The sequence below is a fragment of the Phascolarctos cinereus genome, unplaced genomic scaffold, assembly GCF_003287225.1.
Source record: "Phascolarctos cinereus isolate Bilbo 61053 unplaced genomic scaffold, phaCin_HiC Scaffold_9;HRSCAF=440, whole genome shotgun sequence".
In the NCBI taxonomy this organism is placed as follows: domain Eukaryota; kingdom Metazoa; phylum Chordata; class Mammalia; order Diprotodontia; family Phascolarctidae; genus Phascolarctos; species Phascolarctos cinereus.
This window is the reverse complement of record NW_027556402.1, coordinates 8913443-8939794: the sequence shown is the minus strand read 5'-3', so window position 1 is coordinate 8939794 and position 26352 is coordinate 8913443. Positions and strand designations below refer to the sequence as shown.

Sequence of the window (26352 nt, the reverse complement as noted above, 5' to 3'; positions counted from 1 at the left end):
TGTTGTCAACATCACCCATTCGTGTCCTTTCATACGGATGGGCCCAAGGTCTGAAAAAGGGCAGTGAGTTTTGAAAGGCCGAGCAGAGACTTCCTAGGCATACAGTAGCTGCTGCTTCCTGTGCCGCCCCAGCCAGGCCACCAAGGGCACCATAGTGTGAAGGGTGGTGGAGCCAGGAAGACCTGAGTTCAAATCCTGCCTCAGACACTTACTAGCTGTGTGACCCTGGGTAGGTCACTTCTATCTGCCTCCATTTCCTTAACTATAAGAGGGATAATAGCACCAACCTCCCAGGATTGTGGTGAGGATCAAATGTGATACCATTCCTGAAGCCGGTAAGCTTCTGAGGGAGCACTTGAAGCCAGGTCTTTGGACCCCTCCCCCCCAGTCCAGCACTCTATCCATTATGCCACACAGCTTATCAATTAATTATTCACCTCTTATTTAATGCAACAAGCCTTTAACAACTCCTACTGTGTGCCTGGACTGGGGTAGGACTATGAAGACAAAAGCAAGCAAGCCTACATTTCTCAGCTTCTTTTTGCCCCGTGCAATGTCTTCTGTAAGTGTGAGCTGGCTTTCTCAAGTGAAATTTAAAAAAAAAATTTCTGTCTTGCTTGTGGTAGCTTGGAAAAATCCTCCGAAGCCCATTCATGAAGTTTGTGGCCCATGCTGCTTCCTTCATCATTTTCCTGTGCCTGCTGGTATTTAACGCCTCGGACAGGTTCGAGGGCATCACAACGCTCCCAAACATCACGGTCATCGACTACCCAAAGCAAATCTTCAGGGTGAAAACAACCCAGTTCACCTGGACTGAGATGTTAATCATGGTCTGGGTCCTCGGTAAGTGAGCGATTCTCCATGCATTCAAGTTTCTCTGCCTTAGGAAGTTACGAGGGGAGGACCAAGTATCTACTTCATTTTCTATGGATTTCTGTGGAAATGCCAGTGATTTGTGGAGAGCGGAGATCATTGGATCATAGATTTAGAGGCCACTGAAGGTGACCTTCTATTCTGCAGGTAGGGAAACCAAGTTACCAAGAGGTTAAGATTCACACAGCTAACAAGCATCTGTGGAGACACCAGTCCGTTTTCCCCTCAGCTGCCAGGGTGATTTTACTATAGTGCTGGTCTAATCATGTTACTGCTTGCTTAGTGAACATCATTGGCTCCTTGTTACCTCTAGGATTGAATAAAAATTCTTTGTTTAGCTTGCAATGCCCTTCATAACCTGACTTCTTCCTACTTTCCCAGCCTTCTAATACCTTATCCTCTTCCATACATGCAGAGTTTCGGTGGCAAACACCCCACTCTATCTCCCACGATACCATACTGCCTACCACTTACCTCTATTCAATGTGACAAGCCTTTAAAAAACTCCTACTATGTGCCTCCGAGAACTGAGCTAGGACTGTGAATACAAAGATAAGCAAGGAGACATTCCCTGGCTCCATGCCTTTGCCTTGGCTGTGCCCTCTGCATGGAGTGCTCTTCCCCTTCACCTCCATGTCTTGGGTACCCTGGCTTCCTTCAAGACATAGCTCAAAGGCCCCTTCTGCAGGAGGCTTTTCCCATTCTCTCCAGTTTCATTTAGTCTGCATAGACTTTCTGTGTGTCTAGTGATTTAGATGGAGTCTCTCTCATTAGGATGTGAGCTCCTTGAGGGCAGGGGCATGCCTTTCTTAGTAATGCAGTGATTAGCAAAGGGCCCAGCACACTGTAAATGCATAATAAAGGCTTGTTGGCCGATTCCCAGGCCAGGCAATTTTCCCCCTTTAAAGGTTAAGGTTTTCTTCACCAACCAAAGGGAAAATGTCTGAGTCCAAAGTCAGCCACTTATTTCTGCAGCCTGAATCCTGTTCTGTAAAGGTCTGACTGTGTGTAGGTAGAAGAACTGTAATTGCTGGCTTCTGGGGGTTAAGCAGCCCCTTGACCCGAAGAGACCATGGGCTCTCCTTGCTGTTTGTTAGGAAGGTTTCTTGGTACCTCAGTGTCTGAGGTTTGATAGGGCTTTGCTAGTTTGCGTTTTCCCCTAGAATCCCTCCTCTACTTGGACACCTCTGGCTTGCTTACAGAGATGGTTTATGTCTAGGCAGAAGTCCAAGCAGTGCGAGAGAACCAGGTCTTTTGATGACTGAGGGAAAAAGAGGAGGCAGCTGTTCCCCAAGAGTGATACTGCTGCACCGGGATGGCAGTCATGGGCAGGAGCAGGTGCCAGTGGGGACGAGCCCCGCTCCTCGCTAGCTCTCCAGCAGACTCGTTACTCAGACATACACAAACAAGCAACATTCTGCAGCCCCAGGTCCCAAGCTGTCAAGGCTCAAACGTGTACAGTTTTAGACAAAGAGATGGTATGGCACTAGTAGTTATTGGTGAGGCAAGGCAGCGAGGGCAGTCTGGAGCATTGGGTCCCAGGTATTTTCAGAGTTGTTTAAAAGGAATGAGGAATGGGAGGCAGCAGGTCAGGAAGCTTAACTCTAAGTGTGCCCCACACAGCAAACAGGTGCCTTGGGAGGGGGCAGCGCCTAGTCTCTGGCTCCCTGGCTCTGGAGCTACGGGCATGCCAGGTACCAGTCAAACCAGTGTTCACGGGCTTGCAGTGATGACAGGAATTCTATTATGGCTTTTCTTCTTAGCAAATGGAAATTGAAACAAGGCAGTGGATCATTAGACACCAAGAAACTTTGACACCTCTCACCTATGGAGACCAGGCTCCCTTTTAAAGGGGGCATGGCAGAACTTTTGTGAGTCCTCAATTATAAGCATTTAAAAAGCCCACTGTTACCACATGGGAAACCCAAGGGGTTCCCAAAGACTAAAAATACAGCCAATGGAGCTCGAATTAGAAACGAGAGAGCATCCGGTTCCAAGCCCTCATTTTACAGATGAAGAAACTGAGGCAGCAAAGCGGTGAAGTAACTTCTCCGAGCTCACCCAGATGGGAAGTGGCAGCACTGGGGCTGGAACACACGCCTTCTGCTTCCGTGTCTGATGTGCCGCCTGCTGGACCATTCAGCTGCCCCTTCTGCCCTGTAGAAGGTAGAATGGCTTCAAGTCGGCTTAGCCAGCTGTAGACGGTGCAGTTGGAGGCAGAAGGGTTCATCTGAAGAGTCACAGATCGATCAGGAAACAGTTAGCAACATTCCACAGAGAGTAGACCCATGCTTGGTAATGGATTGATTGACTAGAGATAGAAATATGGCATTCAGCACCTTCATGAAACCCAATGCCCTCCATTCAGCAAACATTTATCAGGTGCCTGCTGTGGGTCAGGCACTGTCTGAGGTAGAAGAGATTTGAAAACAGAAATTTCACAGTGCCTACCCTCAAGGAGCTTACTGTCTCTTGGGTGGTTGGTAAGGTGAATAAAACATATATTCAAGAAAGTGCACACAAGGTAATCAAAAGAGTGAAACCCTATTTAAAAACAGGAAAAATCTAGAAAGGCTTCATGTAGGAAGTAGCACCTGAGCTGAGCCTTGAAAAAAGATAAAGGGAAAGAGAGAGAGGAAGAAGAAGAAGAAGAAGAAGAAGAAGAAGAAGAAGAAGAAGAAGAAGAAGAAGAAGAAGAAGAAGAAGAAGAAGAAGAAGAAGAAGAAGAAGAAGAAGGAGAGAAGAGAAAGAGAAGGCATTACAGGCAGAGGGCACAGTCTGTGCAAAGGCATGGAGATGAGAGATGGCATGTTAATTTCAGGGAATATCCAGAAGTAAGGGAATGTAGAGTAAGCGGAGGGTGCAGTGACATGTGGTTAGAAAGGTAGGATGGATGCCAATGATGGAGGCCCTCAGATATCATATTAAGAACTTATATGTTATCTGAGAGAAAATGGGAACCCACTGCAGGTTTTTGAGCCAGGGAGTGACCTGGTCAGACCTCTGCTTTAGGAAGATCACTTTGGCAGCTCTGTGTGTGTGTGTGTGTGTGTGTGTGTGTGTGTGTGTGTGTGTGTGTGTGTGTGTGTGTGTAAGGAAGACAGAGAGAGAGGGGGGAATTGGGCAGGGAGGGAGGAGGCTGGAGGTAGGAGGATCAGTTAGAAGCGAATTACAGTAGGCTGGAGGAAAAGTTACAATGGCCAAATGAGGGCGTGGCTGTGTGAGTGGAGGAAAGAGCACAGATATATAATCTGTTGGGGAGGTAGAATCAACTGACGGGACCTAAAGGATGAGGGCAGAGGAGGATGTAGTGATAACTCCAAGGTTACCAATCTGGATGACTAAAAGGCTATTTTTTCCCTCAAACCATTAGGCGTTTGAAAGAGAGGTGGGTTTAGGGAGGAAAATGAGGTCCATTTTGGAACTTTTCTTTGCTGAGATATCCAGGTGGAGATGCCCATCAGGTATTCGGCAATGGAGGGCGGAGATTCTCAACTGATATAGATCTGGGAATCATCTCGGTAGAGATCATTGCTAACCTTAGAGCAGTTTCAGCAGGATGGCAGAGTTGGAAGCCACACTGTAAGAGACTGGGATGTAAGAAGTTGGTAGAGAGAAGACTACTTTTCTAGAATTGTTGCAATGAAAGGGAGAAGCAATATTGGAAAACAGCTTGAGGGGATGGCAGTTCAAGTGGAAAGTTTTGTTGTTTTAAATTTTATTGTTGCTTTTTAAAAAAAAATCTACGAAGTCAAAGGATATGAACAGTTTGCTGACTTTTCTCCAATGGTTTCTCATCATTTCACACTATAACAACAGTGTATTTGGGGGCCTAGCTTCCCATAGCCCCTCCAGAACTGACTTGATATAAAAGTAACCCCAGGTTTTTTGATGCCAGTTTGAAGCCTGTCCCACAGAGTATGCTATTAACTGTGCCTCTAAGAAACAATGGTAATCTCTCAGAAAGGTAGATTGAGTGCTTTATTTGAAGACTGTGGGGAGACTAAGAATTTAATTTTTATTCTGGAGAGTTACCTATGACACTGTCCGAGGTACAGAGAGACAAGACTACCAAGAGAACTTTCCTGAGAGACTAAATTCAATTCTTGGGGGGGTGGAAGGGATTATTCCTGAGAGATTTTGGTTGGTATCTTGAGAGAGCTAACTTGTGAGGCCGTTTCCTAGAATTAAAGAGGTCAGCCATTGCAGTGCTAGATAGAAATGACTTTGCCTGTGATCGTTCTTTTAGGTGATACATTGTAAATAATTACTTATATCTTTGTTTCATTGTCTGTTACATTGTTAAGAAATTATATAGCCAGTAACTGTCATTTATTTAAGCCTAAAAGGTTGGGGGATTGTATACATACAGGGTGGCCCAGGAGTCTTGGTACAGTTTTAAGCTACTAAGTTTATGGAAAAAGAGATTTTTCCAGTTTATTTAATGTGATATTTTTAAGCTGGAGACAAGAGAGGGAGCTCAGAGCTAAGTGATTAATTAGTGAGAGAAATGAAATAAGGTAGAGTCCAGTAGAAGGCTTTGGGATGGGGATGTGGCTTGGCGTGATTGTGGATGTAACTGACACCCATGTAGGCCACAACATCAAGATCACTCTTCAACCTTCTATGCTGTCCTTTACCATCTCGGCCCATTTACAAGGTGTGGAATAAAACCTCGGGGGTGTTTTCATTCGCATTCTCCTTACTATTAATGATCTGGAACACGTTTTTAAGTGATTGTTGATCGTGTGCATTTCTTCAAAAATTTAGGTTCTTTGACCTAAGAGCAGTGTGGCTTTATAGAGTTTCTTTTGTTCATTTGTTTTTAGGTAGGTTGAGAGAAGGCTAAGGATACTTGTAGTCCCCAGGGAAGGGGCTTGTAGATAGACACTGAAGATGAGAGAGAGGCGGGGAATTATCAAAAAAGCGTTGGCTCCTGGAGGAAATGGGAGGGGATGACATCACTGGGGACGACAGGGTGGCCTTGGCAAGGAGAAAAGCCACCTGACCCTCGGAAAGTGGAACAGATGAGGAATGGATTATTGTAAACTTTCGGACAGTCCTACATAGCTTTAATCATGAGGAATGAGGTGGCTCTATTAGGTCAAGCCATAGATCTGAAAATAGCAACCAGCTCCCGCAGCTGCAAGCCAAAGCAGCCCATACCCATGCCTGCCGTGCCTCATGGGTCTGCTTAGCCATCCTGCAGGGATAATAAGGGCCATTACATGACATCTTCAGAAATTGAGGACTATATATTGAAGCAGTGTGGATTGATGGAAAGAAGGCTGATCTCTGGGTCTGGAGACTAATGTGCTGGCTCCAATAGTGATCAGCTCTGTGGCCATGGGAAATACATGTCACCTCCCTAAGCCTCAGTTTAGTCATCTGTAAAATGGGGGTGATGTACTCATTTTGTCACAGGGTTGCAGGGAAGTGCTTTGTCAATCTTAACACACTAAGAACATGTGTGTGACATTTAAAAAGTTCAAGAGACATAGTTTCTGGATGATTTAATCATTTTATTAATAAGGCTAGCATGTTTATTAATAAAAAGAGGTCAGTGGCACTCTTGAATGCCAAAGACCCCTCATGGTGGTACACTGACAGTTTATATGCCCTTGGAAGAGCTGGTGTGTTTGAATATGGCAATCAACTCTGATTGGTTGACAATTAATATTATAATGAGAGGTGGGCTCTATTACTATGAGGATCTTGCCAGTATGTGACTTGAATCATTCAAATCTTGGTCAAAGAGACTTTTTAATTAATTTCCATGTCACCTGTCTGACAAAAGGAAGAATCTACATTTTCCCAAACCTGTCTAAGTAAACACAATGAGCAGGAATCCTCCCATTAGCCTAAATTTAGAATTTCTTTTACTGTCTGATTAAATCTCAGTCTGGGTAAGCCTTTGCCCAAGATTTCCCCCTCTGGTTGATTTCTGGATGATGAAGGAGAAAAGGGGAAAAACCTTGTTCCTGATTCCATAATTAGTTATTAATCATTTCTCTCATGTGAGTTATTAATATGTACAGGTGAGGCAATCACTCTCTTTCCCCTCGACCCTGCTACTGAAGCTGAAATTAGAAGAGTGAGGCTGGGAGGCTGAGCATTTTAAGAGTAAGAATGTTTGGCATCCTTAGTTAGTCATCAGTTAGTCAGTCAGCAAACATTTATTCAGCACCTACTATGTACCAGGCACTGTGCTAAGCTCTGGGGATACAAAAAGGAGTCCCTGCCCTCAAGGATCTTACAGTCTAATGGAGGAAAGAAAAGGCAAACACATGTGTACAGAGAAGCTAAATACAGGATAAATAGGAAATAATTCAGATGCTGCCTCCCACACCTGCCAACTCTAAGTTCAATGCAAGCTCATTAACCTCAGTCCTCTGAGTCCCACCGTTCTCTCATCTGTAAAACGGGGACAATAATATTTCAGGTTTGGGTGGGGTCTGGACCTGGGATTTCATGGGCATTGGGAATTCCGCGTGTGGAGACTCTTTCCATAGATGAAGATTAGCAATTTACAGTTTTAGAAAGTTGCCTGGGGCGACTGAGGGCTTAAGTGACTTGCCTAGGGTCTCACAGTTAGTATGGTGGAACTTGAACCCATTCTTTCCTGTGTCTAATGCCTGCCCTACACCGAACTGTCTTTGAAGGCCTGGAGTGTTGTAGCATCTGCCTTCTTGAGTAGCTGGGGTTTGGATATTACCAATACTACGTTTGGAGGGATGGATTACTTTCTGTCTTCTTTCTCTTCTCTCTCTCTCTCTCTCTCTCTCTCTCTCTCTCTCTCTCTCTCTCTCACACACACACACACACACACACACACACACACACACACACACACACACACACACAGCTAGTAAGTATCTGAGGCCAGATTTTAACGTAGGTCCTCCTGACTCCAGGGCTGGTGCTCTGTCTACTGTGCCACCTAGCTGCCCCTGGGGTGGATTACTTTCTATCACTGTGCACTTCTTCCATTTATCTTGCCTTGGTATTTTAACATGACTAGCTATTTGAATATCAGTTCTCTGAAGATAAAGGCTTGGTTTCTTGGGCCTCCAAGGAGCTCAGCCAGATGCCTTTTCAAGGTAAGCTTCCTGTGCGTGGGAATGTCCACTAGCAATGCAGACAAAGCTGGCTTGATGGGAACCCTAATCGTGTCTCTTCTCTGGACAATCCAACAGGGATGATGTGGTCGGAATGTAAGGAGCTCTGGCTAGAAGGGCCCAGGGAATACATCTTACAGCTGTGGAATGTGCTCGATTTTGGGATGCTTTCCATCTTCATCGCAGCCTTCACAGCCCGGTTTCTAGCCTTTCTTCAGGCCACCAAAGCACAGCAGTATGTGGACAGTTATATTGAAGGAAGTGACCTCAGTGAAGTCACTCTGCCTCCAGAGATACAGTATTTCACTTATGGTAAGTTCCCCATCGAAAAACCTCGAGAGTTTTAAAATGAGGGAGAACGCAAGGAACTGCACTCCCTGGAGGGCAGGAAGGCCTGGGTGTGTCCTGGCTCCACCACATGCTGGCAAATGCCTTAAGCTTTCAGCACTCCCAGGGAACTTGAAGACTGTCAGTTCCAGAGGAACTGGCCATCAGAATCAGTGAAGGACTGTTCCCTAAGAGTTCTTTAGAGTAATAAAACCACACATCCAGACCATCCTCCATAGACAAAAATAAAGAAAGCACCAAGAAAATGTGTAAGGTCATTGCTCTAGAGCTGGAAGGGATCCTTTCTATCTCATCTCAAGGGGCTGTCTCATTCCACCATCCTGATTTTATCAATGGGGAAACTGAGTCCCATGGAGATTAAGTGACTTGTCTAAGGTTACTCAAGTAAGCACCAGAGTCAGGTGCCCTTGCTACCGTCTCAGACACTTACTACCTGTGTGACCCTGGGCAAGTCACTTCACCCTGTTTGCCTTAGTTTCCTCATCTGTCAAATGAACTGGAGAAGGAAATGGCAAACTATGGCAGCATCTTGGCCAAGAAAACCCCAAATGGGGCCATGAAGAGTTGGACACGGCTGAAAAACAACTGAATGCCAACAAGAATGAGAATGATGGCACTTCACTCTGAGGGTTGTTATGACGATCCATAGCGGTTGTATACGTCAAGCGGGCTGCATCGATGTAAGTTGTAAGGATTGTTTGGCTTGACCTCAGAGGGCAGAACTAGGGAGTAACAGAGGGAGGTTTCTGGAAAAACTGACCGGCTTGCTGGTAGGCAAAGCCTGGTCTCTTTGGTCTGGGTTTTCTTTCACAATGCACACACACACACACACACACACACACACACACACACACACACACACACAGAGAGACATATATATGTATGTATATATACACATATAATATATTTTACACATTTATAAATATATATACATTTACATATGTATGTATATATAATACTTATATATACATATATATAGCACAATATATATTTGCATGATGGCACATGTAGAACCTGTATTGAATTGCTTTCCTTCTCAAGGAGGGGAAAAGAAGAAGGAAGAAGGGAGGAAGAGAATGTGGATCTCAGATTTTAAAAAATGAGTGTTTAGAATTGTTTTTACGTGTAATTGGAATAAATACAGAATTTTTTTTTTAAAAAAAGGAAGACATGAGAAAGAAAAGCTTCCTTTCAACTTTGTTCCAGAACTGTGATGGGCAGTACAACATTAGTGAAGGCAAGGTGACTGAGGTCCAACAATTTCATTTGAAGCGTGCTAACTTTGTGATCGTGGGCAAATGACTTAACCTCTCAGTTCCTTGAGCAGCTATCTAAGAGTGTAAGTTAAATGAATAAAATGTCCTGTCTCCCTGTCAGGGAATCAAACCCCATTCTTCCTCATGACAGGCTGGCATAATCACCAATCTGACTAGGTAAAGAGGCCATTCTCTGCCTCAATTCTTATTAAGCCTTGATTACTGAATGGGCATCGCCTCAGTCAAACTGAGACCTATTAAAGACCTTAGCTTGAAAAGGCTGAGGTCCCCCACTGCATCCTGGGCCATCCCTAGTCACCCTGATCTGTATCTGGTCACTGGATCCAGATGACTGCAAAGGAGAAAGTGAGGCTGGTAACTGCACAGCCTACCTCACTTAAATCCAATTTACTTTCACTTCATGGCATCACCTCCCTGACATCTTGGTCTTCTTTGGGAGCCAAGGACAAGCAGCAGAAGCAGCAAGAGTATAAGTTACAGATGAATTGCTTCTGGGTGGTGTAGTGGATAGAAAGCTGAATTTGGGAGTCAGGAAGACCTGAGTTCAAATCCTGACTCAGACACATACCAGCTGTGTAAGCATGGGCAAATCATTTAACCTCTGCCTGCCTCAGTTTCCTCATCTATAAAATAGGGATAATAATAACCTCTCTCAGGGTTGTTTTGAAGATAAAATGAGATAATATTTGAAATGTGCTTTGCAAACCTTCAAGCACTATATAAATGCTAGTTATCATCACTATTATCTGTTTCCCTACTAGGAGTTATCAACAGGTCTTTAACAATCCACTACCCAGAAGTAGAACGGGCCACCATTTTCCCCCATCCAGGAGGGGATTCCCCAGGCAAAGTCTGGGTGAGCACACATTGCATGAATTGTAGTAGAAATTCTTAGTCATGTATGTGTTGAACTAGCTGACTTCTAAAGTCCCTGCTAACTCTGAGATTTTGTGATTCTGCGAGTTGAACGTTTATGAACTTAGCTAAGCCAGCCCAAGTACAGACCATTCATCATCTGCCTGTACTCTGCTGCAGTGTCAGAAAAATAGGACTAGGCTGTCAGTTTTGAAACCATATATGTTTATCAACTAATTCAACTTGCATTCCATAGAGCTCTCATCCACTGCTTACTCAAGCTGCTCTATGAGTCCTCCTAATATAGCCATGAGAATTATGTAGCTTTATCAAAATAGTCTTTTGCTATAGTTGTTTGGTTGGTAAATTTTTAAGAATCTAGACCTTATTTTTTATATGATATCCTTACTCCCTTCTCCTCTAATTCCTTGTTGTTTTTGTTCTTTATGAGATTTTTGAAATATTATCTTTTTTTGGATCTAGATGTCCAGAATGGTTAGACCAGTTCAGAGTTTCACCAACATCAGTGTGCCTGTCTCTCCACAGCTCCTCCAACACCATCCATTCCTGTCTTTTGTCATCTTTGTCAATTTGCTAAGGTGAAAACCTTAGAGTTTTCATTTGCATTTCTCTTAGTTTACAATTCTTCAACTACTACTCAGGGTTTCTAGTATCATTGTTCACCGGCCTCCACTGGTGTTCTCCTCATTAATAATCAGCCAGTAGATTTAATAAGATTTTAGCAAAAGTGTCCACTAAAGTGGTATAGTGAGAACAGTGGTATGAAACATTCCCTTATGCCCCCCAGCCATGGGGCATGCTCCCTAACAGATATACCCAGGTCCATGGAAGAGCAGCCTTAAATCTGGAGATACAATGATATTGAGGCACACATTGTAGTAAAAGGGTAACTCGCAATTCTTTGTGCTTTATGGCCTGGAAGTCCTTTTTTTGAATCCAGAACTGACGTTCTTCTCTAGGTCTCGTTCTTTGAAATGGTGACTGCATTTCTACAGCAATTTGTCCTCAGTGTCCATTATGCTTCTGGCTGGATGTGATGTTTCCTATGGGTCTGCTTTCTCTTATCCTAGCTGGTTATCCTCTTTGTTACTGATCCAGATTCTCTGATGACATAGTCAAAGGTGAGGGTGGGATAGAAAAGCAAGAGAGAAATTCCTTCCTTCCTCCAATAGCTGTTCCCTCTCAGAGGCTTGACTTCAGCTCTGGAACTGGAATCCTTAAATCTTGTACTTGAAGTCCTCCTCCACTGGACTGGTTCACTACTTGATTTGGGATTTGGCTTGGGATGTGTGTGTGTGTGTGTGTGTGTGTGTGTGTGTGTGTGTGTGTACCAAGGGGATCTTTTCAGTCTATCATAAGATATTTTCTTTGTGGCTAATCTGCCTTCATCCAATGACTAAAGCTTTGTGAGTCTTTCAAATTGGTCAAGGACTTGTTTTCACCCATTATAAGGTTTTAGGAATGTTACTTAGTGTTGAGTTTAAACTGTTTATTGATTGGGATTTCTGTGATTATGTTGAGGTGTGGTTCGAGCTGCCATTCTCTCATAGAAACATGAACAGAGAAAGATACAAAGGAAGGAACACAGGTGTTTCAAGGTGTGGAGATAGAAAGAGTTGAGGTATGTAGCATGTGGCTAATGTATTAGACTTGGAATCAGGACAGCAAGTTGAAATCCTGTCTCAGGTGCCCACCAATGCGCAAGCCATTTAATATCTCCGAGCCTTAGTTTCCGATGTGTAAAATGAGGATAATAATTGCCCCTCCCTCAGAGTAATTTTGAGGATCAAATTAGATCATGGATAAAAAGGGCTTTGTGAAGCTTAACTATATCAATGTAAGCCATTATTATCCTACAGAGTTAAGTATTGGTTGCATTTGACTTCAGGGTAGCCTTATGAAAAGAACCTGGGATCTTATCTCTTAGGGAATGTGCAGATACATAGGCTATAAATGAAAAACACTGCGACTTGTTACATATACCACACATAACAACCCATGCCCTTCACTTATAGTCATGTGCTTGCCAGCCAGTGACCCTGTGCAGTGGTCTCCAGTCCCTCTTGGGTAGAGAGGGACATTTTCTTCTAGATGATTGTGCTTAGAGAACTTGATTCCCTGAACACTGTTAGACAGAAGTTTCCTAACAGCTCTGGCTCTGTGATGTTAGTAAAATAGAATAAAGAAGTTCTGGGTTGGAATCCCACCATTTCCATTTCTTCAGCTATAAACTGAAGAGAATGATAGTGATGACCTCACTGGGATGGTCGGGAGACAAATCAGTCAGCATTTAGCGGGCAGGCACAGTGCTAAGTACTGGCAATACAAAGACAAAAGCAAAACCTTGGTGCCTGCCCTCAGGATCCTTACCTACCATTGGGAGAGACCACACACACATAAATCAGTCTTTAGATCCAGAAGGAAGTGGAAGGTCACCTTAGGCTCGAGTAGCCTAAGTATGTAAAAAATACCTTGCAAACCTCCCATAGATACAGAAATTGCAGCTAGTCTTATTTACCCAACGGTGTGGAAAAAAATTAGTCCGTTTCAGTTGTTTTGACATCACGTCACCCCAGCCTACATCAGAGGGATGTTTCCCCTTTCTCTTCCTTGGAAGTATTTTATTTTGTCTTCTCCTAGTTGGAAAAGACAACACATGCATTTGTGGTTGTTCCATCCCCTATTGAAAAGAGCGTTTAACTGAAGTCTGAGTGAAAAGGAAGGATGGGAAGAGGGGAGTGACTGTTCCCACAACAGCACGGAGCCTGCACAGGATAAATGCTGCCTGCCACGGTGGACGCCGTTGGCAAGCGTACTCAGTGATAAATGGAAACCTCTCTTTTTTAACCTCTTTTTCCCCTCTCCAGCTAGAGATAAATGGCTCCCCTCTGATCCTCAGATCATATCGGAAGGCCTCTATGCCATAGCGGTGGTACTCAGCTTCTCCCGGATCGCCTACATCCTGCCGGCCAATGAAAGCTTCGGCCCCTTGCAGATTTCTCTCGGCAGGACTGTGAAGGACATCTTCAAGTTCATGGTCCTCTTCATTATGGTGTTCCTGGCATTTATGATTGGCATGTTCATACTGTATTCCTACTACCTGGGGGCCAAAGTCAACCCTGCTTTTACCACGTAAGTGAGACTTCATTTTTAATGTATGGGATAAAACAGGCATTTTCATGATGCAGTATAATAATAAAGAAGACAATCGCACATAAAACTGCAAATCTGTTGTGTAAAGGCTTTGTTCAAAACAATATCGAATGAACAATCCTCACGGCTACAAATGGAGCAGAGGAGAAACCTGGTAAAGATAATAACTAAACACAGACTCAGTAGAGGTGAACCTTTGAGGACAGCACGTGGCCCTAGAAAACCACAAATTCTCATGATCTACGTGGCATCAGTTTTTATTTATTTTACTAAACATTTCTCAATTACATTTTCATCTGGTTCAGTGCACTCAGTTTCGCTGCTGCAGGTTTCACACCCCTGCTAGATCACTTCTGAACAGGACAGAGGACGCAGGAGCCGACACCCTCCAGAGGAACCTGAAGTCACGCTACCTTTTTTGGCTGCCACATCATGCTGTTGGAGTAGTAAGCTTGTGGTTCACTAAAACCCCGAGATCTTTTTCAGACAAATTACTATCTGACTGTGACTCCTCCATCAAGAATTTATAAAGTCATTTTTTTCAACCCCAAAAGACTTCACATTTATTATGATTAAATTCCACAAGTTCAAAATTTTTCCAAATGCAAAAAAAGACTCCAGATTTCCCCACAAAAACAAATGAAAAATGAGAGATAAAGCATATAAAATTATCTCTAAAATGTTTCCTCGTTTGATTTGACCCACTACATTTAGCCTGTCCAAATCCTTATGGATCCAGCTTCATTTTCCAGATTCTTGAACCAGCAGAGAAACGTGCTCTAGCAAAGCTCTGTTTTGAAGGACCAGTCTTTGGGATGCACATCAGTCTGCTGATATACAAATTTTGTTGGAAGAGGACTTGGCTTCAGGACATGCTGGCTTTTTGAAAAATAATCTTAAGCCATACCTGGCATTGAGTCTGCTCATTTTTTCCATTTCAGTTCAGTTGTTTTTCAGTCATGTCTGACTCTCCATGACCCCATTTGGGGGGTTTTCTTGGCAGAGATACTGGAGCAGCTTGCCATTTTCTTTTCCAGCTCATTTTATAGATGAGAAAACTAAGGCAAACACGAAAGTGACTTGCCCAGGGTCACACAGCTAGTGTCTGAGGCTAGATTTGAACTCAGGTCTTTCTGCCTCTAGACCTGGCATGCTAACCACTGTGCCACGTAGCTGCCCTTTTCCATACTGGACCACAAAAGCAATTGTCTAGACACATATTGTAGACATTAAGAAGAGAGCCATGCTCTGTCCTTCGGTCTTGGCAACTGTGTGAAACATGGGTTCTGTCCCTGATGTGGGCATTGTATCATAGGATCATAAATTTTGAGCTAGCAATTATCTTAGAAACCATCCCATCCCACCTTTCACTTTACAGAGGAGGAAACTGAGGCCAGCAGAGATGAGGAGTCACCGAAGTAGCAGTAGTAGATAGAGCCATCACCCGAGCCCAGGGACCTATCTCCAAGGCCGGTAGTCTTTCCGCTCTGTCATGACTCCTACTGTGTGACCTTGGGCAAGTCATTTAATGTCCGTGGGTCTCACGTTTTCTCACCTATGAAACAAGGGGCTGTGCTAATTGTCACTTCAAAAGAACCTCTGTGTCTCAGTTTCCTATTATCCAAAATGTCCGTCAGTCAGTCAACAAGCATTTGGGAAGCACCTACTATGTGCCCCCACCATGCTGGGTTTTGGGAATACAGAAACAAACAAACAAACAAAACCAACCCCTGCCCTCGAGGAGTTTACATTCTATGGAGGGAAACAACCTCAACCACCTAATAATCAGGCCTTTATGTGATGATTTAACTTCAACAAAGTGATTAACATCTCATTTGATTCTCACCACAACCATGCGAGCTAGGTGCTATTATTATCTTTCTTTTACAGATGAGGAAACTGAGGCTGAGTGGTGAAGTGACTTGCCCAGGTCCCAGAGCTAGTGTTTGAGGCAGAATTTGAACCCGGCTTTTCCCGACTCCAAGTACAGCACTGTATCCACCCTGCCACCACGAGTATACCATGCGTGTACTCATATAAGTACATGTAAAATAAAGCAAATCCAAGGGGTGTTTTTTTGGTTTGTTCTTTGTTGTTGTTTTAGGTGAAGGAGGCACTAGCAGTTAGGCAGAGATCAGGGAAGGCCTCATGTAGGAGGAGACAGTTGAGCTGAGCTTTGAAGGGGGCTTGAGATTCAAGAGGTGGGAGTGAGGAGGGAAGGCATCCCATGGGGGTTAGAGGGCCTTTTCAGGAGAAAGGAGATAGAAGGTCTTATGTGATGGAGGGATAGGGTCATTTGGAGTGCGTGAAAGGGAGGCATGTGTGATAAGCCTAGAAAGGTAAGCAGGGGCCGTGTTCTGAAAGGCCTTTGGTGCCAACAGAGGGGTTTGCATTTGAGCCTAGATGTATAGCACCTTGAATAAGACATTGTCCTTCTCAAACTTGAAGAGCGTCATTTTGGCAGTTATATGAAGTATGATTAGAGAGGAGAGCATAAATGCAGAGAAGCTAATTAGGAGGCCATGATGATAGTCCAGGCAGGAGGGTGGTGAGTAGACAGAAAGAGGTTGGTATGGGACATTTCAGAGATACAATCAATAGGACTTCACAATAAAGTGAATATGGGAGAGTAGATCTGGGAGGCATCTGAATAGAGATGATAGATGAACCCTTTTGGAGCCAGGAAGCTTACCAAGGGAGAAGAGAAGAGGAGCCAGGATAGAGCTCTGGGGGACATCCATAGTTGTGGAATGGGATATGGACAATGTTCTAGAAGAGAACCTAGACATGGGGCATGAAGAAGAGTTAATGAGGGCAACACTAAGGAGGATGCTGGCATCCTTGGCCAAATGAGTCATGAGTTCTTATTTGCATGTGTTGAACCTGAGATGCTCATTGATCATCCAATTCAGAATGTCCAACAGGCAGTTAGTGATTTTGGACAGGCTCTCAGGAGAGCTATAGAACCAAATCACTCTCTGGGGTGTCAAACTCATGTAGAAGCAGGGGCTACTACTCCCTAAGTAAGGATCCATGAGGACTCCATATTGACAGTTTTAAAGTATACTGTTATCTATGTTTTATTATATTTTTATTTATTTTGTCAAGTATTTCCCAGTTATCTTTTCTTTAGGTTCTGGCTGTATTGGGGAGTGTTGGAGGCCACATACAACCTGCGTGCCATGTATATGATAACTCTGAGCTAGATGACTCCTTCTAGCTCTAAATCCATAGTCTCAGACCAAAGTCCCAACCCACCTCCCCAGTTTGCTGTCTGGCCAACTGCTCCCCAAAGGAAATCCTCAGTTCTAACCATAAAGGTCCAGTCTGGACCCATTTCCAGACCTTGTCCTTTCCCACCTCTTCAGTTTTGCTCAGCCATGTCCCTTGCATGAAATACCTTGGATCTTCCTCTCTCCAGATCCAAATGCTTCCTGTCCTTCAGGAGTGAACCCTCCTTTCCTCTATAGTCTTTCCTGACCGGTCTCGGCTTCGGTGAAACCTGGCTTTTTGGAATTCCTCTGTCTGTGCATTTCAGTTCCTACCACTGGTGCCATCTCTGTACCAATTGTCTTGGCTTACTCAAAGAAATCTGGGCTGAGACCTTGTTGAAAAGTTACTGTTCCTTCTGTGGCTATAGACAGTTTTCCTTATGAGAAATAGTATTTGTCATTCCATCCCTGTCCACTCACAGGACTGTGTTTCAGATCAGCTGAATATTTGGAAATCCATTCTGTGATGGGAAGAGAAAAAGCAATTTAATTCTCAATTTAATTCGACAAACATTTGTTTGGCTTTGATCCTAAGGATACGAATATAGCAAAGCTTCTTGTAACAGGGATTTTGGTAAGTCACCTGGAGCAATTTTTGTGTGCAGATGTGAGATGTAGAGTGTGTCAGGGGCAAACACACCACCGGTCTCCCCCCTCAACCTGCTTCTTGGCTCATTTATGATTCATTAATTCTCTTAATTAGGCTCTCAAGGGGTATGTTCCAATATTACCTCGTAGTTTCTCTCAGAAACAGTAATTAATTAGCTCCAAGTTCTCACCCCAGTTATGAAAACAAGAGAGGCCTCTTTTGACATAAGCTTTTTCTCTCTTCTCAGTCTCAGGTCCATCTGCTGGGCTTAGACAAACATCAGGATTATTGGCGACATTACTTAGTAATAGATGATGTGTGTGTATATGTGTTTCAGCAGTTTATGGGCCATGAGGAAGATCACAAAGTCCGCCTCGAAGCATTGGCTACAGCTGCTCTGCCAGCTGCTCTGTAGACCCAAGAACCACAGTCCAGCCACAATGCCTTTTTGTCTGGAGGGCCATTAAAGCGTTTTCTCAGTATGTCTTTTCTGCAACATAAATGTTAAACTCAGTTCTCTCAAAACATCTTTCCAGACTTTCTCACTGGACTCCTTCTGAGTCCACTGACTCTTTCTCTATGAAGTGAACTCTGAAAGCCAAGTCAACAAGCATTTACTTAGCTCTTACTATGTGCCAGGTACCATGCTAAGCACTGGGAATACAACTGTAAGCAGGAGAGACAACCCCTGACTTCAAGGAGCTTACAGTCTAATGGGAGAAAGAAGCAAAAAAGTGAGGAAGGGATGAAGGGGAAAGGGGGGTGGCTGGCTTAGGTGGTATGGGAGGAGATGATGGAGAAAATCCATAGAGTCAGGAGTGCAGCCTGGAGAAGAATGATGACATGACATTGCTTGAGCGTCCTCCTTAAAATGGAAGTTCAGGCCAAGGAAGCAGCCAATCAGAGGAAGAGCCTGGAGAAGCAGGGTACTTCCAGTATGAGAAGTCCAGGGGGAGCATGAACTTCAGGGAGAAGAGGTTTCTGTGGCTAAAGAGAGTATTTTTATAAATTTGACTCAGTTCTCTGTATATTTGAGAGATGAGGCCTTTGTCAGAGATACTCGTTAGAAAAAGTTTCCCCCAGTTTTCTACTTTCCTTTTAATTTTGTTTACATTGGGGTTTTTTTTGTGTGAAAACTTTTTAATTTTATGTAATTAAAAATTTCTATTTTACATTTTTTAATGCTCTCTGTATTTTCTTTGGTCCTAAATTCTTCCCTTATCCACAGGTCTGACAGATAAACTATTGTGTAAGGCTTTAAAAATCAAACAGGGGAGTTTGTATTTTATCCTGGAGGATAAATAAGCAGCCACTGAAATTTCTTGAGCAGGAGAGTGCCCTGCAGACAAGTACAGTCAGATCTGTACTTTAGGAATATCAATTTCTCGTCTTTGTTGAGGGTAGATCTAAAGAAATACTCCTGGTCCTCTCTCTATGTGTGCTTTATAATCTCTTAAAGATGGCTGTCACAATTCTCAAAATCTCACAGACTTGTTCTCTCATAATAATTAACCGTAATGTGTTACAGACTTTTTCTGTCATGATGGAGCATTCAGTCTCTCAAAGACCCTCTCTGCAATGGCATTTAACTGTCAGCCCCCTAGATTCTATTTCCTCTCTCTTACAAATGCAGTAGCAATAACCAAAGTGTCTGTGAGAGAAGCTATTGAAAACAGGGTTACACAGAGATTTAAAAAGTATGTAATGCCTTTACGGGGAGAGAGAAAGAGGGAATGCAATGTAAACACAGATAAGTTAATATGAAGTGGGGTGTGATGGGGTGAAGCAGAGATCCAGACAAAGTGATGGAGGGAATTCTGATCAGGGAGAGACCACTTGCAGCTAGGAGGGGAAGGGGAGGCTTCATGGAGGGATGATATCTGAGCCTCAGCCAGGAGAGAGGACTAGTATTTTGAAAACTAGAGATGAGAAGGGTAGGGCATTCCAGATATGGGGAATGACCTGTATAATTATCTAGGAGAGGGAGATGGCAGGTGAGATTTGGGGAACAGCCCCAATAATGATAAAGGTGTGAATTTCCAAACAAAACCAACAAATAAAACCCCTACAACATCAAAAGATAAAGGAGTAGGCAAAAGCTGTATGGGCTGGAATGTGTGACATCACCGTACATTTCACCCTGGTTCCCAGTCTTGGAAAGCAATTTCTAAGAGGCTATGTCTAATCTGATAACGTCCTACAGTAATAACGTTATCATCAACAACAACTAAAATAATAATAACTAGCATTTATATTGTGCTTTGGGCGGCTAGGTTATCAAGTGGTTAGAGCACTGGGCTTGGAGTAAAGAAGCCTCATCTTCCTGAGTTCAAATCCAGCCTCAGACACTTACTAGCTATATGACTGTGGTCAAGTCACTTAACCTTGTGTGCCTCAGTTTCCTCATTTATTAAATGAGCTGGAGAAGGAAACAGCAAACCACTCCAGGATCATTGACAAGAAAATCCCCAAAAGAATCAGAAACAATTGAAATGAGTAAACAGCAACATACTATGTTTTAAGGGTTTCAAAGTACTTTTACAAATACTGAGTGTCCCAAAAATCTTAGTGCAGTTCTAATCATTAATAACTTCAGAAGTATAAATGCTACAATTAAAAAGATTAATTGGAAACTATATTTAAATTTCTTTTACACTGAATAATTTCCTTTAAACTAAATAGTTTTGTGAATTTTGAATAATAAAGTTTTCATTTGACAAGATGGCACGCCATGTTCTTACACATTGTATGTGTGACAATTTCTGCTTTGACACTTTCTCTGCCTGTGGAGCAGTAGAGGTCATTCTCTTGCTCAGCTGCCTTGGTCACCTGATCTATCTCCGCTGGACTTTTCTTGTGGGGTTACATAAAAACTGTCACGTATGCATCAAAACCTCATTCTTTGGGTGATCTGAAGGCTCGTGCTTTCAGACACTGAGCAGCTGCTGAGAAAAGTTTTTTTCAAAGATCAAAAAGCAGTATATGGCATGAGATGTTTGTTATGTGGAATTTTAATAAGAAAAATCAATATTTTAAACATTTAAATAATTATAGTGGCAGCCATGGGGTAGAATAGATAGAGCGCTGGCCCTGAGTCAAGAAGACCTAAGTTCAAATCCAGTGTCAGATGTTTACTAGATGTGTGACCCTAGTTAAGTCATTTAACCTCTGCCTCAGTTTCTCAACTGTACAGTGGGGATAATAATAGCATCTACCGCTCAGGGTTGTTATGAAGATCAAATGTGACAATATTTGTAAAGCACAGTGCCTGGCACTATATAAATGTTAGCTTTTATTATTCTTTTGGAAGTTATTAAAACTTAAAAATTCACTAAGACTTTTGGGACGCTCTGTATAATCTCATTTTATTCTCACAGCAATTATAGCACCCACCCTAGGAGGTATGTGCTACTGTTATTTCCATTTACAGATGAGGAGAGTGGGAGAGACAGAGGCTAAGTGACAGGTTCAGGACTCATGGAACTGAGTTTTACACAGTTTTTCCTCTGTCTAATTACTCATGACAGCTGTGCTCCTTGTACCAAGAATAGAGTTCATTGATCACTGTCCTCCTCCTTCTTTTGACAGAGTGGAAGAAAGCTTCAAGACTTTGTTTTGGTCAATATTTGGATTGTCTGAAGTGACATCCGTGGTGCTCAAATATGATCACAAATTCATCGAAAATATCGGCTATGTTCTCTATGGAATATACAACGTCACCATGGTCGTGGTTCTTTTGAACATGCTGATTGCAATGATTAATAGCTCTTACCAGGAAATTGAGGTAAGGTCTTGAGGGCAGTCCCTCCAGCTTTTCTAGGGAATTCTAATAACATGGTATTTGTGGGGCTTTGCCTTGAATGTTAGAGATTAGAAGATCTTTGATTTGGATCTTGAAGGGACATTAGACCAGCCCCTTCATTTTACAGATGAGGAATCCAAGGTCTAGAGAGGTGGAGAAATCTCTCTCTCTCTCTCTCTCTCTCTCTCTCTCTCTCTCTCTCTCTCTCTCTCTCTCTCTCTCTCTCTCTTTCTCTCTCTCTCTCTCTCTCTCTATCACCCCCCCCCAGGTTAAACAGGAAGTTAAGTGGCAGTGCTGATTTTTTAATGCAATTCTCCACCAAATCAAACTTATACAAACCTTTAGCCCACCGAAAGAGCATGCCTCGGGTAGAGTGAATTATTGTCGACTTACATTGCCTGTCCCAGACTGAATGAATGAAAAATATTTAATAAACACTCACCGTGCTAATCACTAAGGATACAAGTACAAAAGCAAGACAGTCCCTGCCCTCAAGAAGCTTATATTCTTAGCGGGGAGAGAACACATATAAAGGAGTGGAGGCCAGGGAATTGTGCTTTGGTTGGAAAAGTCACAGGGATGGTAAGTTCAGTCTCATGAGAATCAATGGACATTCCATTTGCAGAAGCAATGATAGTATTGCTATGGCTACTGCTCCCAAAGCAAGAGGCAAAAAACCATGGGGAGGGGTGCAGCACCCAGGAGGCAGCAGTGTGGCTGGAGATGTGAACTTCTAGATATGTATGTACTGACACGGCCTAATGGGCTGGCCATACAGCGGTTTCTCAAAAACTGGGAAGTGGGTGCTCTTCATCTACTTGGTCTTCCTGTGTGCGTCGTTAGACTCTTTCCTTCAGTAGTCTCGGCCTCCTTGTAATGTTTTGAGGCGTGATGCTTTCAGCACAGTATTATCCACAAACAAGACCATTTGGGGTACCCAGTGACTTATGGCAGTCCCTCTTCCATTTGAGCCTCGTGCAGGGCATTCTCCATGCCGTGGTAAGCACGCCGGGCTACCTTCTGTCTTCCTGTTTTATGTCTTGTCTGGAAGTCGTGGATCAGGGTATCGCAGTGGATAGAGAGCTAGCCTTGGAGACAGAAAGACCTAGGTTCAAATCCTACCTCTGACAGACACCGACTGTGATACCCTGGGCAGGTCACTTAACCCCTCAGTGTTTAGGACAACTCTACAAGACTGTAAATTGCAGAGGAGGTGCTGTCCTACATAATTGGAGGGGGTTGCCTCACCTGAGAATTCTCAATATCAGTGAAATCCCACTTATCTTGATATTATTATTATTATCTTCTATTAATAGAGGATCACAGAACAATTACCTCTAGGGTTTTGTTTATCAAGGATTTTGTATTTCTTTAACATATAAATGAGAAATTCCTTGTTGAGGGATGGCTTTCGATGATTTTCTCTACTTAGCCAAATGCATTTTTGTAAAAGACAAACAATAAACTCAGTAGGAGCTTGTATTCACTGTATTTTTCAGTCCATTGTGTGCCTGCTGTAGAAAGAAGCCTACCTGCTGCATTCCCATGTTTTTATCAAGGATGTCTTTAATACATATGTCTCATAAATTCTCATAAAAAATTTTAATAGAGAGAAAATAGTGAGTCTGGGCCAATAGTAATTAGTGTTATCTCATTTGCTTTTTGGGTTTATAATATAAAGAAAAGCTAATAAAAGATTAATAAAGTAATAAATCACCTACATATTTGTGTGGACTTGCATTGGAAAAGTCCTATTGGGTTCTATTGCTCTAGACCAGGGGTTTGTAACCTTTGTTGTGTCATGAACTACTTTGGCAGCCTGAGGAAGCTGATGCAGCCCTTCTCAGGATACTGGTTTTAGATGCATAAAATAAAATACTTAGGAATTATAAATGGACCCAATTATGTTGAACTGCAATTGTAAAAAATAAAAGAAAAAGAAAAAGAAAGAAAGAAAGAAACAAAAAAAAAGAAAAAAGAAAAGGCCATTTTTTTGAAGACTGTTTCTCTATCTTATATTGGAAGTACCGTGGCCACTCAATGGTCCAATCCAATGTTTATCAACTGGGAAATTTTGACCTACTCTGTTTACTCCTCCTTAGAAAGCTTACTGGCCATCCCTCACCTATTCTTCCATATTGGTGCCCAACTTATTGCAGGCACCTGATCTCTGACTGGTTTAGGACCTACTGCAGCTCAGAACTCCAGAACTCAAGTAATCCATTAGCTTCAGCCCCAGTAAGTAGGAATTATAAGCATCATGTGCCACCATGCCCAGTGGGAACCAATTATATTGCAGTACAGTTATGAAAATAAGTTCATGGACCCTGATGTATTATTAAGCACTTCTGCTCTAGAGTATTTAGTTTAAAATATAAGCCAGTGTCTCTTTTTTTTTTCCTTCGTGATGCAGGATGACAGTGATGTTGAATGGAAGTTTGCTCGCTCAAAACTTTGGTTATCTTACTTTGATGATGGGAAAACATTACCCCCACCCTTCAGTCTGGTGCCCAGTCCCAAGTCCTTCATTTATCTCATCATGCGGATTGTTAATGTGTCCAAGTGCAGGAGGAGAAGACTGCAGAAGGATATCGAGATGGGAATGGGTAACTCCAAATCCAGGGTAGGTACCGAAAACTTCTCCAGGCCTAAAATAAATGTGTTTGTCTCCCCATCACTGTTCTTTGTTATTTGTAGACTATTTTCTGCTTGTGAAGTTGAAAGGTGCTGGAACTCTTCATGGACGTTCAGAGAATGAGCCATATTTTAGTATCATCCTCGGGCTTTTAGAAATAACTTACATGCCTTTAGTTAAAGCTTCACCTAGCTCATTGGAGGCAAAAAAAGGTATCTGCAGAAGTAGATAATAGAAGTTTTGCTTTTTTTTTTTTTGTATTCCATGTCTCTACCATTAATGATAATTTAAAAGTTTTAAGCTAAATTCTTTAAGCTATAATTTAAACCCATTTTCCCCTCATTTTACCTAGAGTAGAAACAAGTGACTATTTCCCATCATCTATTTTTGTTCTTGAAAAGCATTAGTCCCTTCCCCCACTGCATAAATAAATAAATAAGTCCACAAGCAATTTCTTCTCAAGGCTAAATAATTTTAATTCCTTTAGGCACAGATATAGCAAAGATTATAGATAAAGAGGAACTCAAATCAGCCTCATCAAGTTTTCTTGCAGCCAGTTTCAATTATTATTTGAAGGTACTGAGTTAGCCCAATGCAGCACTGGGGATCAAAATGGAATGGGTAAGATTGATGGAATAGGCATGTTCCATAGTGACAACTCATTATTTAAAAAAAAAACCAAACCACTTCATTGCCAGAGAGTTGTAACTAACTTAGTAGTTTGAGGGATGGGTTTTAGGACTTTAGAGAAAAGAAGTGTACACACACACTTTCTCTCTTTCTCACACACACACACACATATACACACACACATACATACAAACACACCATCTGAGCTTTTTTTTTAACATTATGTTGTGAGAGAAATGATTATATCTCTTATATTTAATAATTAATTATTGTATTGAGACCAAGGTTTTTCCCTTTTTCTACTTCCTCATTCAGAAATCAACCAGTGTGGGAAATCTTGGGTAAAGACTTACCCGGGCTGAGATCTAATCAAAGACAGTAAAAGAAATTCTAGTTTAGGTGAATGAGTAGATTCCTGCTCATTATGTTTACTCAGACCTAAAAAAATGTGGATTCTCCCTTTTGTCAGATGGGTGATATGGAAGTTGATAAATCTCTTTGACCAAGACACAGGTGATCCAAGTTATGTACCCCCAAGACCCTCATTAGAACGAGCCCACATCTCGTTATAATACTTATTTTCTCATTAATTGTTAACCAATCAGAGTCGATTTTCACCCTTGGGAACACCCACTCTTCCAAGGGCATGGAAGTGTTGAGTGGGGTCTTTGGCATTAGAGAGTGCCACTGGCTTCTTTTATTAATAAAATGCTAGCATTATTAATAAAATAATTACTTAGAAATTTGGCTCAGACTTTTTAAACATCACAGTTGAGAGAAAAGGAGATTGAAGGAAGGAATGGGATTACCGGTTGAGGGGCATGGAGCCCTGATAGCTGATAGCAGAGCTGCCGCCATCTTGTCTCTGTTTTCTCTGCTGAGGAGAAAATGTCTGCCTGGCTCTGACAAACAAAAATAACTAGCAGATAAATAAGGCAATGGTAAGAGGACACGTAGCTGCTCTCGTGGAATTCAAGTCAGCTAGGCCAGAGGAGCTACAGTGATTCATGCGGAGGGAAACTAGGCCAACGAGTTCGCTTTTGATTCCTGGGGAAATCACAGAACACATCATCAAAGAGATGGTTAGTGAACCTCTAGGAAAGTTCGCAGTGATTCCAGAGATTCAGCCTGTTCCTGACCAGGACGTGTCAGGCCAGACTCACCTCATTTCCCTTTTTTTTTTTTTTAACAAGATTACAATAGTGGCTGATCAGGGGAATGCCAAGATATGATTTACCTAGATTTTTGCAGAAAACTTGATAAGGTATATTTTTTAGAGTAAAGATAGAGACATGCAGAGTAAAGGGCAATACAGTTAGATGGATTGGATACTGGTTGAAGGGCTAGACTAAAAGAGTCGTCATTCATGGCTCGGTGTCAGCTTGGTATAGGAAGTCTCCAGTGGAGTGCCCCAGGGATCTGTGCTGGACTCTGTGAAGTTGAGTTTTTTTCCAGTGACTTAGAAAAAAGGATAGATGGTATACTCATCAACTTTGTAGATGGCACAAAACTGGGAAACTTAGCTAACAAATTGAATAACAGGCAAGAGCCATAAAGGTCCCAAAGACCTAAAGCATTGGGCGAACCCAGGGGTGTGCTGGTAAATGTTTAAATATCAGCCCACCTAAAAACGTGACACACTTTTCAGTTTAATCTGCATTATTAACATTTTCTCCATCATTTTCTGAAGCCTAAATAATCGACAGAACAGTCAGTCAAGCCCTGATATGCATCATTTGCCGATTTCTGAGCTATAAATGTTCACACTGAAAACTTAAT

General features: G+C 42.5%; 1 protein-coding gene across 1 annotated transcript in view; it reads left to right on the top strand.

Annotated features, from left to right (window-relative positions):
* The window catches only part of TRPC3 (transient receptor potential cation channel subfamily C member 3), an 81309-nt gene that overhangs the window by 41096 nt on the left and 13861 nt on the right, over positions 1-26352 (top strand). Inside the window, exons 5-9 of the mRNA XM_021008353.2 lie at positions 627-843; positions 8070-8303; positions 13360-13624; positions 21095-21290; positions 23722-23931. Coding sequence (XP_020864012.1) covers positions 627-843; positions 8070-8303; positions 13360-13624; positions 21095-21290; positions 23722-23931 — 1122 coding nt within the window. The remainder of the gene's footprint in view (positions 1-626; positions 844-8069; positions 8304-13359; positions 13625-21094; positions 21291-23721; positions 23932-26352) is intronic.